The sequence below is a fragment of the Dunckerocampus dactyliophorus genome, chromosome 8 (assembly GCF_027744805.1).
Source record: "Dunckerocampus dactyliophorus isolate RoL2022-P2 chromosome 8, RoL_Ddac_1.1, whole genome shotgun sequence".
In the NCBI taxonomy this organism is placed as follows: Eukaryota; Metazoa; Chordata; class Actinopteri; order Syngnathiformes; family Syngnathidae; genus Dunckerocampus; species Dunckerocampus dactyliophorus.
The window spans coordinates 25,290,047-25,306,768 of NC_072826.1; the positions used below are offsets into that span (position 1 = coordinate 25,290,047).

The 16,722-nt window shown below is 39.5% G+C and overlaps 1 protein-coding gene across 2 annotated transcripts in view; it reads left to right on the forward strand.

Annotated features, from left to right (window-relative positions):
* LOC129186030 (retinoic acid receptor gamma-A-like) overlaps positions 1–16,722 on the forward strand; it is a 59,768-nt gene that overhangs the window by 10,489 nt on the left and 32,557 nt on the right. For both annotated transcript variants that reach the window (XM_054783825.1, XM_054783826.1), the window contains exon 2: positions 7,897–8,201. In XM_054783825.1, coding sequence (XP_054639800.1) covers positions 8,033–8,201 — 169 coding nt within the window. In that variant the 5' untranslated portion in view covers positions 7,897–8,032. The remainder of the gene's footprint in view (positions 1–7,896; positions 8,202–16,722) is intronic.

Here is a 16,722-nt window from a genome sequence, read left to right on the forward strand (position 1 = left end):
AAAGAAGACATTTTTAAATAATATCTAATAGTTTTGAAAAAGGGGTGTTCAAACCTTTGTGGGTAACATGTTGGCCTAACAGGCTTGATGGGTCAAATCTCCGTTAGGGCATCTCTGTGTGGAGTTTGCATGTTCTCCCAGCATGTCCATGGGGTTTCTTAGGATATTCCGACTTCCTCCCACAGTCCAAAAACATGCATGCATGGAGACGCTATTTCAGGGATGTCCAAACTACAGCCCGCGGGCCAAATGCAGCCCACCATCTATTTTTATCTGGCCAGTATCAAAGTCTAAAAAATATAATGGACTTTGGCCCACGCATAACATATACTTAACTGTCTTGAACAAGGCAGAGTCTCCACAAGGAAAGCGATCACAGAATAAAATTGTTGAGGATAACCAGAAATGGCGGAAGCAAAGAGATGCAAGATTGTGTGGACATGCTTCCTTGAGGATGAATCAGTGGAAGACATTCAGCCCCTACCTACCCGCTGATGGCTCAATTCGAGGGCAGGTGTGCCGAGTCCGGACGCAGGCTAGTAGGGTACAGCGACATCGTTAGCCTGAACACAGGGGATTGGCTTGGAGCTAACGCTTTGCACCATCGGCTACACTGCCGGTCAAGTCAGATTTTTTTTTTAATGTCAGTGTGAACAGTACAATTCTGACTTTTTGAAATGCGACCCATGCCTTGTTCATATGCAGCCTTAAATCTGACGTACCCAGTCCTACTGCAATGGTTAGGTCGCATATATCTGACGTATAGGTCATGGAAAGGCGTGTTCTGCTGAGACTTGAAAAAAGGTACTTACAGGTGTAGGCAAAAGTTCTTCTTGTCATCCGAAAATGATTTTTAAAATCTGTCAGAGACGCGGCTCACGTTAATATTCCGACATCCACCCACACACTCCTCGCAGCAAGTTCCCCATGAAGTGCCCTAGCCAAAATACTTGCCCTCTTCCTTCCTTCTTAATCGCCCTCGCAAAATAGTTTGGTTAAGCAAATGTTGGCTCTGGTTGCACGCACTCCTTGAAATTGCCCCAAATGCCCTGCTCTAAATTGTCTGTAGGTGTGAACGTAAGTTTGAATGGTTGTTTGTATTCTCTGAACCTGCTGACTGAAAATCTGACAAGGGAGTCAAAATTTAAAGTCGAGGTCCACTCAAAATTGTTCAATCACTGCCACATAAAGAGCATAACTGTACTATGTTGTGTTCATGATAAATAGTGGCAAATAGAACCTTGCGCTCACCAAACATTCATGTCAGTGATAACAATGGTGATGATTGGACACCACATGATTTTTAAGGTGTTGTTCACTTGGAGTCAGTTGGTCTCATGAGTCTACCCGAGCTTCTTCATTTGCAGCTGCTGTGTGAAAAACAGAAAGCGGTTAAGGCGTTTCCCACACTAATTAACGAGCGTGACGGTGGCGGACAATAACAGTAACGATTGCTATTGTTATTAACAATTACAACCATGGAAATTCCATTTCATCTACCACTAACAATTTTGAGATATAAATAGAAGATGCCAGAACGTTTGTGCCCTGTGATTTGCTGATGTCAGGTCCACAGTGTACCGCCTCTCGCCCGAAGTCAGCTGGTATAGGTTCTAGCTTATCGATGGCCCTAAAGAGGCAAGCGGTCTACAAAATGTACGAATGGCATGTTAGGTTCATTGGTGACTCTAAATTGTCCATAGGTATGAATGTGAGTGTGAATGGTTGTTTGTCTATATGTGCCCTGCGATTGGCTGGCGACCAGTCCAGGGTGTACCCCGCCTGTCGCCCGAAGTCAGCTGGTATAGGCTCCAGCATGCCCCTGTGACCCTAATGAGGAGAAGCGGCATAGAAAATGGATGGATGGATGGTTGGATGGTTGGAAAGTTCTTATTGGTTGAGGTGCAGCATTAATAGTTTCAGCTTGCAGCCCCGTTTCCCATCGCTACTGAACAATGGCAGCACATCGCTTTCATCTTATCCACTTGTCCGTTTGCGTACCTCACTGGGGAGCTACATAGAGAAGAGGCTTTTGAAGCCCTGGCTTCTCCTTGGCACTATCGCTAGCCAAAGGCTGGACTGCACTGTAATTGTTTACCGAGTAGACCAGGGGTGTCCACATTTTTTCCAGCAAGGGCCACATCGTGAAAAATGAAAGGATGCAAGGACCACTTTGATATTTTGTAAAGCAGAACATGTATATTTGCTAAGAAGTTATATAGGCCTACATTATATTTCACGGAAAAACTACATCTCAGCTTTGTGATATACAGTCGTCCCTTATAGCAGTTAATGGGTTCCAGACCCGACCGCAATAAATGAATTTCCGCAATGTAGGATTCAATATTAATAAATGAAACATTTTCATAATTAGAGAATAGGAAACTTGTTTATGACTTTCTAAATACAGTTTTTAACATTATTATAGACCTGTAGACATGAAATAACACGCCTATAGTCACCTTTATTCATTGCTTCCACACATTGTGCAACTTTTATGCTGCAGGGACTTGCTAGCAAGCTAGCCGGTTAGCCCTGAATTTATTTCTTCTAAACTTAAGAAGGCAAAAGCGTACCACTTCCACACAGAATGGGAGGAGAACTTTTTTTCATTCAACCATGTCAGACATGCCATGGCTGACTTTATGACTTCATGAAGGGTTAATTCATTCAATCACAGCCATTTTTCAAAAGACATTTTGTTTTGCATCAAAATAACAATTTATTTACAAATATAACACTATGAACTATTTCCAATGTTCACATTTGGAACTGAATTATGTGTGTGCACGCGTGTGCATGCGTTAAAATTTCCCTACAATGCGTAATCTTCTGCACGCTACACGCTCTCTCACTTCCTCCTTCCTGTCATGTGTGATTCGTCATTGAAATGCACTTCAAATCAAATGCACTTCTGCCACCTTGTGGCCGTTCTAATGGCTAAAAAGTGGTCTGAAATGTTAATGCGGTTGCATCATGACCTCTTTTTGTCTCTAGCGCAAAATAACATAAAAGACGTATAAATATGTTGTTGGGATCGGGCGTGCGGGTTTATAAAAACGTATAAATACATCTTTGGTATTGAAAGTGTTAAGGTAATGTAATGTAAGCTAACGTCTCAATGTTTTGTGTCATTACTGCTGCCTAGTGACCAGAATACTACACATCACTTGTATTTCTATTTGTTCTGACTAATAATAGACTATAGTCTACCACGAATCAGCGATCATTTATTAATTAATTTATGAAAAAACGTGATATAGCAAGGGAGTGATAATCGAACCTTGATATTGCGAGGGACGACTGTCAGTGAAAAGGCACTTTGTTAGGATCAACTGGGCTTTTTTTCTCATTTTTGTTGTTTTCTTGTTCATTTTGCAAATAGTTCAACTTTCTTCATCTTCATAAATTTTCTTCTCACAATATTTTGACTTTATTCCCATAATATCATGACTTTTCCCCTCAACCTGTTTTCTAAAAATGACGTCTTTATTCTGTTTTGTTTCTCATAACATCACGACTTTTTAAAAAAGTCTTTACGATTTCAACTCTATGCTACTAAAATGACGTTATTTTTCCTCATATTCCAAGTATATTCTCGTAAAATTGCAACTTTAGAATATAACTTTTTTCTCTTAATATTTGGACTTTATTCTCATAAAATTACAGCTGTTTTATTCCTTTCTGCTGATTTTTTTTTTATTTTCAAACGTTTTCAACGTTCTTCTTGTAAATGTTCATCTTTGAAGTTTGACTTTATTCTTGTAACATTATAACTTCTTCTGCAACCTAATTTTCAAAAAACTACAAATTTAGTTGTTGTTTTTTGTTTTTCATAATATTACGACTTCTACAAAAGAACTTAATAATTTCAACGTTCTGCTACTAAAATGATGTAATTTTTCGTCGTAATATTTCAGTGTTATTCTTGTAAAATTTAGACTTTGTCTCGTTGTGTTGCAACTTTTTTCTTTTAATATTTTGACTTTATTCTTGTAAAAGTACTTCTGATTCTTCTATTTTTGCTGTTATTGGGGTTTTTTTTGGTTTTTTTTTTAGTTTTCTTGTTAAATTGTATTTTTAGAATGTGCCATGGGCCACAAATGGCCCCTGGGCCGCACTTTGGACACCACGGGAGTAGAGTCATGACATTAGGCACACTTCCTGTCCCTCACTTTTAAAGTGTACCGTGTGGGTAGTCGGTATGCCTTTGCACCGTACCGAAAAATCAAATTAGGAATGTATGTACCGTAACAGCCCTAATATGTAGGAAGTTCCCTTGTGCTGAAATTTACTTCATGTACTGCATTTGGCTTGTTTCTCTTGGCGGCACTCGGCTCTTTATACGTTTTTAAACCGCCGTGTAATCGAAAAAAAATAGTGCTGAACAAAGAAGCCACATTATATTAAATATTTAAGAGATCCAATTCTGGGGGGGGAAAAACGTCCTTGACGTCAAGCGGTGAAATTTGCATAACATCTGCGTGCATTCGCTCGTACGGGCGTGCATGTCGGCGCTTGCATGTGTCGGCATCCCTGCTTTTACGCAGGCATGTGTATGCTCATGTTTGCTCTATGTGGCATTCCACACATGTGCATCTAAACGACTGCCCACTCGCTCCCGAGCCGGTGTTTGACATTCTTTGATCGTCAAACAGTCGAGTTCTTTGTGGAAAATAGTTTGCAGGGACTCTCCCCAACTGGCCCTCGCCGTGAAGAAAAACCACAGCCCAGCAGAGCAGTTGCAGAAATATGTCAATATGGGAAATATGACTTTAAAAACAACATTGACTCTGTGTGTGTGTGTGTGTGTGCGTGTGTGCGTGTGTGTGTGAGAAAGAGTGCTGGGGAAGAAACGGCAAAAGAATGTTACTGTAATGACAACTGCTGATTTGTCATTCTAACGTTACACAATGCTGTTATTAATGCTCATGACATGTGATGCTTTGCAGAGCGCACAACATAATTATATATTGTGTATTTTATTGTATATATGCTGTCTATGTACAGTACATTCATGGCCGCCCCTCTGTATACGCACAACACTCGCTGAGCATAGGGCCCCACGATCCATGAGGCTCCCCATTTTGCGCAAGGGGGCGCATTCTCTGCAAATGCGCAAGAATCCACATCGCTGCAGAGAGACGAGTAATCTGATAATGCGCTTGTTGCCACAGTGATTGACGGAACGCAGCAGAATAAGAGAATATAATGGCAGAATTCACTTGCTCATCTGTCAGTCCCTGGTCGTGTGCTGTAATGGTACAGCTGCTGCCTTCTAAAGCAAGGCTTCTAAGGCTGTGTGTTTGATTCCAGTCCCAAATTCAGTTAATTTCTTACTGTATTTTGCGCTAAAAGTAATTTATTGAACAATTTGTTTCCCATGTCTTTGTATTATTTACAAACATGCATCATGTCCACAGGTTTTCCAGCGAGGGCCGCATGCTGAAAAATGAAATGATGCAACGGCCACTTTGATGTTTCGTTGTGTAGATACTGTATGCTAAGAAGTTATGTGTAGTTGAAGAAAAAACTGCATCTCAGCTTTGTCATGTACAGTCATGGAAAAAATGATGAGCTCACCCTTGTTTCTTCAGTTTCTTGTTCATTTTAATGCCTGATAACCTTAAAAAGGTCTTTGTTTGGACAGATATAACAATGACAACAAAAATAGCTCATAAGAGTTTAATTATTTTGGCAGTACAATGCTATAGCTATTCTTGTAAGAACTTAAGTGATTTTAGTTATTATCAAGAAAACCATGGAAGTTGCTCGATATCAGCTCTTAAATTCAACTCTTATGATCCATATTTGTTATCATCATCATTTTTGCCCAAACAAAAGTACCTTTAGTTCTACCAGGCATGACAATGGATCAATAAACTAAAGAAACAAGGATGGTCTGATCATTTTTTCCATGACTGTAGGTGAAAAAGGGTATTATTACTAAGAACTTCTGCCTTTTTTTCCCCATTTTTGCTGTTGTTTTTTTTAATTTTCCAAATATTTCAAATTTCATCTTAAATTTATCTTCAGAAATGTTCTTTTCATAATATTTGGACTTTATTCCCATAATACTATAAAGTTTTCCCCAGCTTAATTTAGTTATGTTTGTTTCCTAATAATATGCTGACTTTTAAAAAATACTATTTTATTTTGTCTTTGATATTTCAACTCTATGTTACTAAAATGTTTTTTTTAATCGAATATTATGAGTTTATTCTCACAAAATTGTGACTTTTTTTTGTACATTTTCTTCTCGGAATTATGACTTTATTCCCATCATGTGTTGACTTTATTCTCATAACGTTAGAACTTGACAACCTAATTGTCAAAAACGTACAGCTTTCTTTGTTATTTGTTTAGTTGTGTCTGTAAATAAAATATATAAAAATATAAAAAAATACAGAGTATATAAAAAAAGTACGACTTTTTACAACTTTTTTTTCTCTTAATATTTGGATTTTATCTCGTGAAATTACTGCTGAATTTTCCATTCCTGCTGTTGTTTTTTTTAAAGTTCTTCTTAAATGATATTTTTGAATGTGCCGCGGGCCAATAAAAAAATTTGGGGCCCCAGGGACACGCTTTGGACACCCCTGATCTAGAGGACAGACCTGACAGATGTTTGACTCTGTTTCATTGAGTGCCATCATCTTAAAGATAGCATCCGTGTTGTTTCCTACCTTGTCTTGTGTGAGTGACAGGAAGAAAAGCTCTGAATTGCTTGGGGGAAAGTCGTTTGTTTCGCACTTCTGATGAAGGCACTTAAGGAAGCTACTTAAGGAAGTTGCCTACAGCCACAGCTGCTATTGTCACCGTCTTTTGACTTGGGGCTAATTTAGAGACCCTGACGGTTATTTGTGACGATAGCAGACTCGGTGATTGACGGAGTAGAGGCGTTATCTGTAGCGTCACGGAATCACAGTAAATATCGGGGCGGCTATGATGGTTTCACCAGCATTTTGAGGTCTGTGCCTCGACGTTTTAAAGAGGCTGTGGACGTGCAGGATTGCATACACTGGATGTACTTTCTGTCACAGGAAGGCGTCCTATCAAAACTTTCCTAACGGAGGTTTTGTGGATTGTTCAGAGCAAGCGGTGCGTTGTTTTTGGACAGCAGCGATGCCTTTTAAAAATGCGAAGAGTGCAAGACATTTTTACAACAAAGTCGTGAAGTCCATCACTGCAACGTTAACAGCTACACTTTGCGCGCGCGTGTGTGTGTGTGTGTGTGTGTGTGTTTCCTCCACATGTGGAAGAGTTTGCATTGAAGCTGTTATAAGTTGACCTGCTGCAGTTACTCCAAAAGTCACTTTTTTAAAACAAATTCCGCTCTGCCTATTTTCGGCTCTTTTCTGCTGAATCAGTGTCGTGCTTTGTACTTCGGTGGAAGACATTTGTATATTCAGATCTCCGCCTGTGTGTGTGTTTGAATCGCATGCTGAAGCAGGCCCAAAACAACAAGACATTCTTTGGCTGAGCTCTATTTACCACAGCTCTACCACAGAGACCTAAGCCACGCCCACTCGTGAAATCACCGAAGGGGGGCAATGAGAGGGAAACAAGAGAGGGCGGCCTTCGTAGAACTTTTCCACCGGGTCACCGAGGCACGGCGGGAGTCAAAAAAAGACAGAAAAGGCGGGACGTGAACACACCGAGCTTCCTGTGGGGGCCCGATGAGGATGACTTAGCTGTGCGTGCGTGTTGTTGTTAGGGGTTAATTTTACCCATGGTGCTGGCAGGCTGGCAGTGGGAACAGAGAGAGCCTTTATAATACACTGGTGCTGATTGAAATCATATGGTGTTGCATGGAATCATTACACAAAGCAGGACTGAAGTCTTTCCTCTGGTCTGTCTTTTTATATGCTGACTATCTTTTTCTTGCGTCCTCAGCATCCCTCTCGCCTCCCTGCATCCCAACCAGGGGAGGGGCTGAATGGCACCGGCCCCTCTCAGCGTCACCTGACCGCCAAGAAGACCTGGAGAAACAGCAGCTGACCAGACCGACCAGCAAGCTTTTAGTGACGCCATGGCAACCAACAGGGAGCACCAGCTGCGTCACATGGCCGGCTTCCCGCGCACCATGTACCCTTTCCCCTTTAACTCCATGAGGAGCCACTCCCCCTTTGACCTGCTGGCCAGCAGCCACCTGTTTGGTCGCTTTGGGGCAGACCTTCCTAAAGAGATGGCCGCATTGTGTGAGTAATCAACATAAATATTCATACAATACATACAGTAGCGCTTAATACTCTTTCACCGGCTTTCATGCGCGTCAGCGGCATCAGCTGGTGAAAACAATGGCATGTTGGGCTGCTCGAGTGCTCTAAGCACTGGGGAGTTGCGGTGGAATGAATCCCAACATGTTCTGTGACATTCTCAAGATCCGCTTCTTCGGTGGTGGTAACATCATGATCTACGGCTGCACGAGTGTTGCCAGCATTGGGGAGCTGCGGTTCACTAAGAGCAAAGTGAATTCCAGCATGTGCTGTGACATTGTGAAGCAGAGCATGATTCCCTTTTGATTAAATAAATTAATTGATTAAGTGATTTAGCTTTTCTTCTTCAGTTGAATGAGGCACAAGAGCGTGCAGCATATCATGCATTATCTTCCCGAGTATTCACACATGGAACGTGCTTTCTTCATAAATTTTAGCACTTTAAATTGTCAACGAGCAACTTTTTGTGGTCTTTTGGTGAGAATATTGTGTCTCGTCTACTGTCAAGCATGGTGGTGGCAGGGCTGCACGAGTGCTGCCAGCACGTCTCCCTTGATAAGATACAAAGAAATGGTTGCTGAAATGTGAGGGGTGTCTCCCGTTTTATGATGTAATGTAAAACAAGAGTAAACACACAGTAAAGGCACAGTAAGGCAAATATTTCAGTTTTCCTCGTCCTCACACCAAGGCTGAAGACAGAGAAAAGCCGTGCTTTTGTACAGCAACACTTGTACGTATGCTAAGGAGGTATATATATATATATATATATATATATATATATATTTCAAGAAAAAACTGCATCTCAGCTTTGTCATATAGGTGAAAAACCTTATTATTAGTATCAACTTTGCTCTTTTTTCACATTTTTGCTGGGGATTTTTTCAAATATTTCAACTTCATTCTTAAATCATCTTCGTAAATGTTCTTTTTGTAATATTTTGACTTTATTCCCATAATATCATAACTTTTTTCCCCAACCTAATTTTCCAAAATTTCCCAAAGACATTTTTTTTCTTCATAATTTCCACTCTAAAATTGCATTATTTTTCCTCATAATATAACAAGTTTATTCTCATAAAATTGTTTTCACTTAATATTTTGACTTAATTTTTGTAAAATTACAGCAGTTTTTTTCATTTTTGCTTGTGTTTTTTAATGTACAATAATTGAATAATAATAATTACATTATAATTTTTTTCTTTAATAATGGCGTATATAAATTATAAATGTTAACATTCTTCTGGTAATTTTTCTCCTCGTAATTCTGACTTTATTCCCATAATATTTTGACATTATTCTCATAATTATAACTTTTTCCACAACCTAACTTTCCCGAAATTACAACTTGATTTTGTTTTGTTTATTTCTAATAATATTACGACTTTATGCATTTTTTCTTTAATATTAAATCTAATAAATCAAAATAAATAATATATAAATACAGTATATAATAAGATATTCAACTTTATCCTACTAAACTGACATTCCTCATAATATTATGACATTACTCTCGTAAAATTGCGACTTTTTTTTATTAGATTACACCTTTTTTCTCTTGATATTTTGACTTTATTTCTTCTAAAATTACTGCTGATTTTTCCATCTTTGCTCTCGTTAAATTATTTTTTTTTAATGTGCTGCAAGCCAATAAAAAAAACAGGCACGGGCCACACTTCGGACACCCGGTTTGTAGGCGAAAAGCCGTCACACCTTGCTGAAAATATCTGTTTCCTTGTTGACGTGGCCTTAAAGGTTTTGCAGTAATTCACAAAAACACTCCGCTACATTTCACAATATTGTACCAAGAGAAGCAGTCTAAATTCTGACGATATTAAATGTGATCAATCTTGTGTTGGGATTGAGCTCAGCGACACAGTCACATGATGCTGAGTGTGGGCCAAGCCTTCCTCTCCGTTTGGGAGAGCTTTTATGATCATCTTTAAATTCAAGCATGAAGAGCTCTCTGCACGGGGTGCTGTTCCATCCTTGAGGCACAGGGGGTGCTGTTGCACTTTGACAAGTACCAAGGTCAACAGCCAAGTGGAAGTGTCCCGCCTTCCCTGGCCCTGCTGCACTATTTGATTTTATTCAGGCACAATTGGTCCGATTCCATCAGAAAACACTATCAAATCCAAAAGAACAAAAGTTGTACATCAATTTTGACAGTAAACTCTATTGTTCTCCAGTACTGTTGATCAGTCAGAAAGGGGCAGGAAACACAAATATATATGCATGGTGTCCACAAAGTCTCTTTCCAATTTAACAAAAGTATTACCAACGCAAACCTTGGAAATGATTACCAAATGAGGCGTAGATATGGAAGGTTTTCGTCAAACTGAATGCACCTCTACTGTACATGAGCACCATTACTTGCATGAAGTCCACCAAGGCGGTACTGGATTCCTTCCATGTTTGTTGTACGCTGTCCCGCCATTCATTACTTGTGGCGGGTACAAACTGGCGGGCGTGACGGTGGATGTCTTCCATACTTAGTCCTGTAATTTCACCGAGTCTGCGTATCCTATTTTCTCTCGATAAACCGCGATGCACATTGGGTCTTTTCTTGAGGAGGAGCCATTTTTTAGTTGTTTTTTTTTTTTTTAACAGATCCGATGTACCTGAAATACACAAATGTCCACGCAGTGTGACGTATCTCAATCATTGCTTTTATAATTCACTTTTAAATTGTAAAAAGACTAGAATACAATTATTTAATTTAAAAAAATTGCCAAATATAGTAAAAAAATAAATGAAATAGTACTAATAAATATGTACTTATTTTTAATGTATTTTATTATTGTTTTTGTTATGATATTAAATTATAAAATGATTTTATGATATTAAATATAAAAATCATTACAATTAAATCATTAAAAATAACAATTAATAATAATAATAATATACAGTAATATATTATGGTATATTTGTATATTACTGTGTATATTAAAGTAAATTATTTATAAATAATAAATTAAATAATTATTGAACAAAAATGAGATTACATAATTCTAAAGGTGTAACAATTTAAGATATGAAAAATATCTAAAAATAAATACATTATGAAATTATAACATACATCCATCCATCTTCTCATACCGCTTTTCCTCATTAGGGTCGCGGAGCATGCTGGAGCCTATCCCAGCTGACTTCGGGCGACAGGCAGGGTACACCCTGGACTGGTCACCATCCAATCGCAGGGCACATATAGACACTTTACAATTATAGTATATTTGTATATTACTGTATATTATTATTATTATTATTAATTGTTATTTTATTGTTATTTAATTGTAAGGATTTTTATATTTTAATTTATTATTTATTAATTCCTTTCCTTAAACTTTTTTTGAATGTTACTGTTTATTTATACCACTTGTGTATATTATGTCTTTATTATACAAGTATGTCCAGACTCTAGGGACACCCTGTACTATACCATTATTTAATTATTTTTTTAATGTAACCGTTATTTCATAAATATAATATTAATACATTAAATAATATAAATAAATATGCTATCATTTCGTAATGTATTTATTTTTATATATTTTTCATATCTTAAATTGTTACACTTTAGAATTATGTAATCTCATTTTTGTTCAATGATTATTTAATTTGTTATTTATAAATGATTTACATTAAAAGTCTTTTGAAGCATGTATGTCTATTATATGTGTATATGATATTCCCAGACACCCTGTATTATATCATTATTTCATTTAAAAAATAAAAGTAATAATAAGTAAATACAATTTTTAACATTTGTAAAATATAATATTTTTCTTATTATTTATGTATTTTATTAATGTTTTTATTTATATATATACATAATGATATATTCTGTATTAGGATGGAAATTTTGGCTCTTTTTAGTTTGCCGGTTCTTTTGGCTCGGCTCACTAAAAAGAGGCTCTTTCAGCTCCCAAGTGGCTCCTCAGGTTTTTGTTGTTGTCTTAAATTTATTTATTACCAAATTTACCAAATTGTGTAATATGAATTACTAAGGTAAAAAATGTGATATCAAATGTTTATTATTTAACTGGATGAATTTCTCTCTCTCTCTCTCTCTCGTTGAGTGTCATGAAGTTCCTGGCTTCGACGACGCATTCAAGGTGTATGGTGCTGACGTAATTGATGATTTCTTGCAGCGTTCCAGATTTCTTTCGTTGTTCGTAGCCCGGACGCCTCTTTCAGTTGTTGTAAAAACAGGATCCTTTGTCCTCCTCTAGCTTTTTTCCCAGGAATCCTGCTGGAAAGACTTAGGTCTTCTATCTTCCCTTTTCGGATGACGTGTCCAACATAACTGAGCTGCCGGCATTGGATGATGTCGAGAAGTTGTCGTTTGTGGTCCATTCGTTGCAACACTGCCTCGTTTGTCTCGTGTGCCGTATAGGGAGTGCATAGCATACGCCGATAAAGCCACATTTCTGTGGCCTCGATGTTGCGCCTGGTTTCCGCTGTTATTGTCCAGGACTCTCATCCATAAAGTAGAATTGGCCATATGAAACATTTGAGAAGCCTACATTTTAGCAGAAGGGACAGCTTGCGGTCTTTGAAAATGGAGCTCATCTGATTGAAGCTATATTTCGCTAGAGCTATTCTTCGTCTAGATGAATTTAAACCTCAATGAACAGCTACAAAAATGTATTATAATATAATGTTATATTATAAAATACAAAAACAAAGACCCATCTCAACAGACAGATTAGGTCAAAGTGGGTAAAGTCTCTTTGTGCAAATTTCTCACGAACAAAGAGTGCCACTGCGTGTTTTACCGCGCCCCTCCCCCCTCAGTGTGGACACAGAGACACCGGCACACATCTTGACCAATGACATTCGCCTTTAACAGAAACACAGACAAGGAAAAACTAATCAGCTCCCAATTGGCTCCCAACGACGCAAACCGGCTCCTGTCGTTCTCTTAGACACATCACTATTCTGTATTTCTTAAATTGTTACATTTTTAGAATTATTTGATCATCCGTCCATCTTCTATGCCGTTTGTACTCATTAGGATCGCGGGGATATGGAGCCTATCCCAGCTGACTTCAAGCGCAAGGCAGGGTACACCGTGGACTGGTCGCCAGCCAATCAGAGGGCACATATAGACAAACAACCATTCACACTCACATTCATACCTATGGACTATTTAGAGTCGCCAATTAACCTAACATGCATGTTTTTGGAAAACCGGAGTACCCGGAGAAAACCCACGCACGCACGGGGATGCCCGACGGAGATTCAAATTCAGATCTTCTGACTGTGTGGCCTGCATGCTAACCACTAGGCCAGCGTGTGATCACATATTATAGGTGTTTATCATATGCCCGGACTTTAGGGTCACATTTAAATTGCTCATCCATTTAAGGTCCAGTCATACACACACACGCACGATCAGGATCGTATGAACACGCTGCTGTTCGATACCAAAGCAGAGTTCATTCAGTCTGCCGGCCTACGTTGTCTAATATTTACTGTGGTGGTTATAAATAGACACATGTGCAGTATGTGTAACTGACACCCACCTGAGTGTTGCTCCTACATTTGCCTTCTGCAGTCATTCTGAAGTCATGTCCCGGCCAGCTGCATAATCTTGTAGCCACATGGCGCTCCTCCCTGTGGGGATGGAGGTGCAAAAAGAACAAGGCAGCACTGAGGTGATAGCGAGTGCACCCGTCCAAATCAAACATTTTGCATGCGTCACTATGCTGTGAAATGTGCATGGAAAGTGTAGATCCGTGCAGAACATGCCTGTCAATCTGTAAGTGTGTCATTGTGCGTGTTCCCACAGCAGCTGTTATCATCTGATCTGCAGTGGTGTGTTGAGCAGAGCCTACAGCAGCATACGTTTCAGCAGGGCTACTAGCGCACAGCGTGTGATTACATCTCCGACATGTTGCTTCTGATACTTTTAGCACGCATGAAGACAGATGTGCAGACACATGAGGTCGTTCCTTTTACGCTAGCAAAGGGTAACTCTCATTAAGATCATGCGACCAGGATACATTCATGTGCAGTAAAAAAGTGCAAAAGTCTTAGGCCAGCACTGTTATATTGTTTTAATCAACTTTTTTGGGCAGGGGGCCGAGGGAGAATCCCTTCATTGTTGGTGTATTTTTTATTTGGTCAATTTTGGTGGGGTTTTTTTATGTTTTTATTTTTATTTTTGCAGGTGTCAAACGGGACTTAATTAAGGGATAGTTTGGATTTTTTGACATGAAGTTGTGTGACATTCCCATCAGCAGTGTAGTCCATCAGCGGTGACTTACCCCCCATTTGAGCCCAGTACTGGTCGGATTTCGGTGATAAGAAACGTAGTTCCGGTTAGTTATTGTGTTTACTTAAGTAGAGAGTTTGGCTTCTCAAAATAAGATGCGTTCGAAAGAGTAATACTTTTGCATGACAAAAAAAATGAAACCTGACAAATCGCTCGGCTCTACTTTCTCAGGCGTCGTATTAATGGGCGCTATTGGCCGTCCATTGCTGTGTACGTGATGAACATGCGTCGCAGCCGTCTTGTTTACGTATGTGTTCCACAGCGGATGAAGAGGCGAGCGTCACAGCCGTCTTCATCACATACCCAACAATGCACAGCCGATAGCACACATTAAGTCACCCCAATAGCTAACTGGAACTACATTTCTCATCACTGAAATACGATCAGAACTGGGCTCACGGGACCAAGTGGGGGGTAAGTGACTGCTGATGGGGATGTCATACAACTTCATGTCGAAAAAATCCGAGCTATCCCTTTAAGAGTGTGGGCACATGCGCAAATCTCATGTCCTTTTCGATACACCTTGTTGAATTATGACAATAATCCTAAAAAATAATCCTGGCCTTCATACAGTTAATCTGAAAACCCTTTTGTAAGATGTGTAGCGAAGCCTGCTGCCTTACACTGTGCTGGTCGTATGCACGGGGCGGCCTCATCTAGCTGGGTACGAGCCAGAGGCGGTATCATGTCCATGAGGGACACGGTTCCAACATGATTAAAAAGTACATTTATATAATAGGGCACCTTTGAAAACTATGTTAGGCGTGTTGGGGATAGAAAAGGTTGGGAATCACTGACCAAAAGATAAATATTTGATATCACGCTCGCTCTTTCAATGTATGTATTGCACGTAGCTTTCCAGCTAATCTGAAGTGGCTAATGTTTAGATGAACTGTGACAGCCAGTTCTCTGCGGGTGCTCTTGGTTCGTAGCTCAGCTTTATGAAGCTGCAGCACTTGCTTGACGGCTGCTGCCTTTTGGAATATTAATTGCAGGCACGCTGGCAAGGTCCCGCGTTGCTTGTTTGAAATGCTTCTCTGAGGCTTTCCCTCCTGACCACACGGCCCGGTCCTCCACATCAAATAACGCTGCAGTGATCTCTCATTATTTTGCTAATTAATCCGCGTGAGTCTCTCCCTGGTGAGACGTGCAGCACATCAAACACTCCCTGCCGCCTATTCACTTATAGAATCCTTTTTTTCTGTTTTCATTTCCATAATAGCAGCAGCAATTAGCAATAACACACATATGGAATGACTGAGTTATGCACGCACAGCAAATTTGTCATGTGATCTGATGTGGAATGTTGTGTGGGTATTCAAATAAGAACATTTTAAATGTGGCCGTATTGACATCCCGATGAATTTGTTTCTCCAATGGTTCCTTTACTGGTCATTCAGTAGCTGCTTTACTAGTCTTTCAAGAGTTACTTTACTCGTCTTACAGTAGCTGCTTTACTAGTCCTTCAGTAGTTCCTTTACTCGTCCTTCGGTAGTTCCTTTACTTGTCATTTGGGAATTACTTTACTAGTCCTTCGGAAGCTCCTTTGCTAGTCATTCTGGAGCTCCTTTGCTAGTCCATCGGTAGTTCCCTTACTAGTCCTTTGGTAGCTACTTCACTAGTCATTCGAGAATTCATTTACGTGTCATTCCGTAGTTCCTTTACTAGTCATTCGGGAGTTACTTTTTTAGTTCTTCGATAGTTCCTTTACTAGTCATTTTGGAGCTCCTTTACCAGTCCTTCGGTAGTTTCTTTAATAGTCCATCAGGAGTTCCTTTACTAATCCTTAGGGTAGTTCCTTTACTAGTCCATTCAGGAGTTACTTTACTAGTCCTTTGGTAGTTCTTTACTAGTCACATCTTGTTCTTTGTCGTGTGTGTGTGTGTGTGTTCACATGCACATTTATGTGTGTCAGCTTGAACTGAGTGCCTCTGATGACAGACACAAAGAAAAACACACAAGTCCCACTCTCTGCCTCAAGTTACTCATTTCACACACACACACACACACACACACACACACACACACACACACACACACACACACACCCACACACACACACACACACACATATAGAGATGTTTCCATTGCCACTCTGTAGGCTGCACATTCCAACATTCATGAATGCCTCGCTCCTCACATTTGTGACTTATTTGTGTGCCGGCTGACGGCCGCAGTGAGACTTTGTGCAAATATCTGGCGGCCGAGCTGCGGAGACTTCTACTT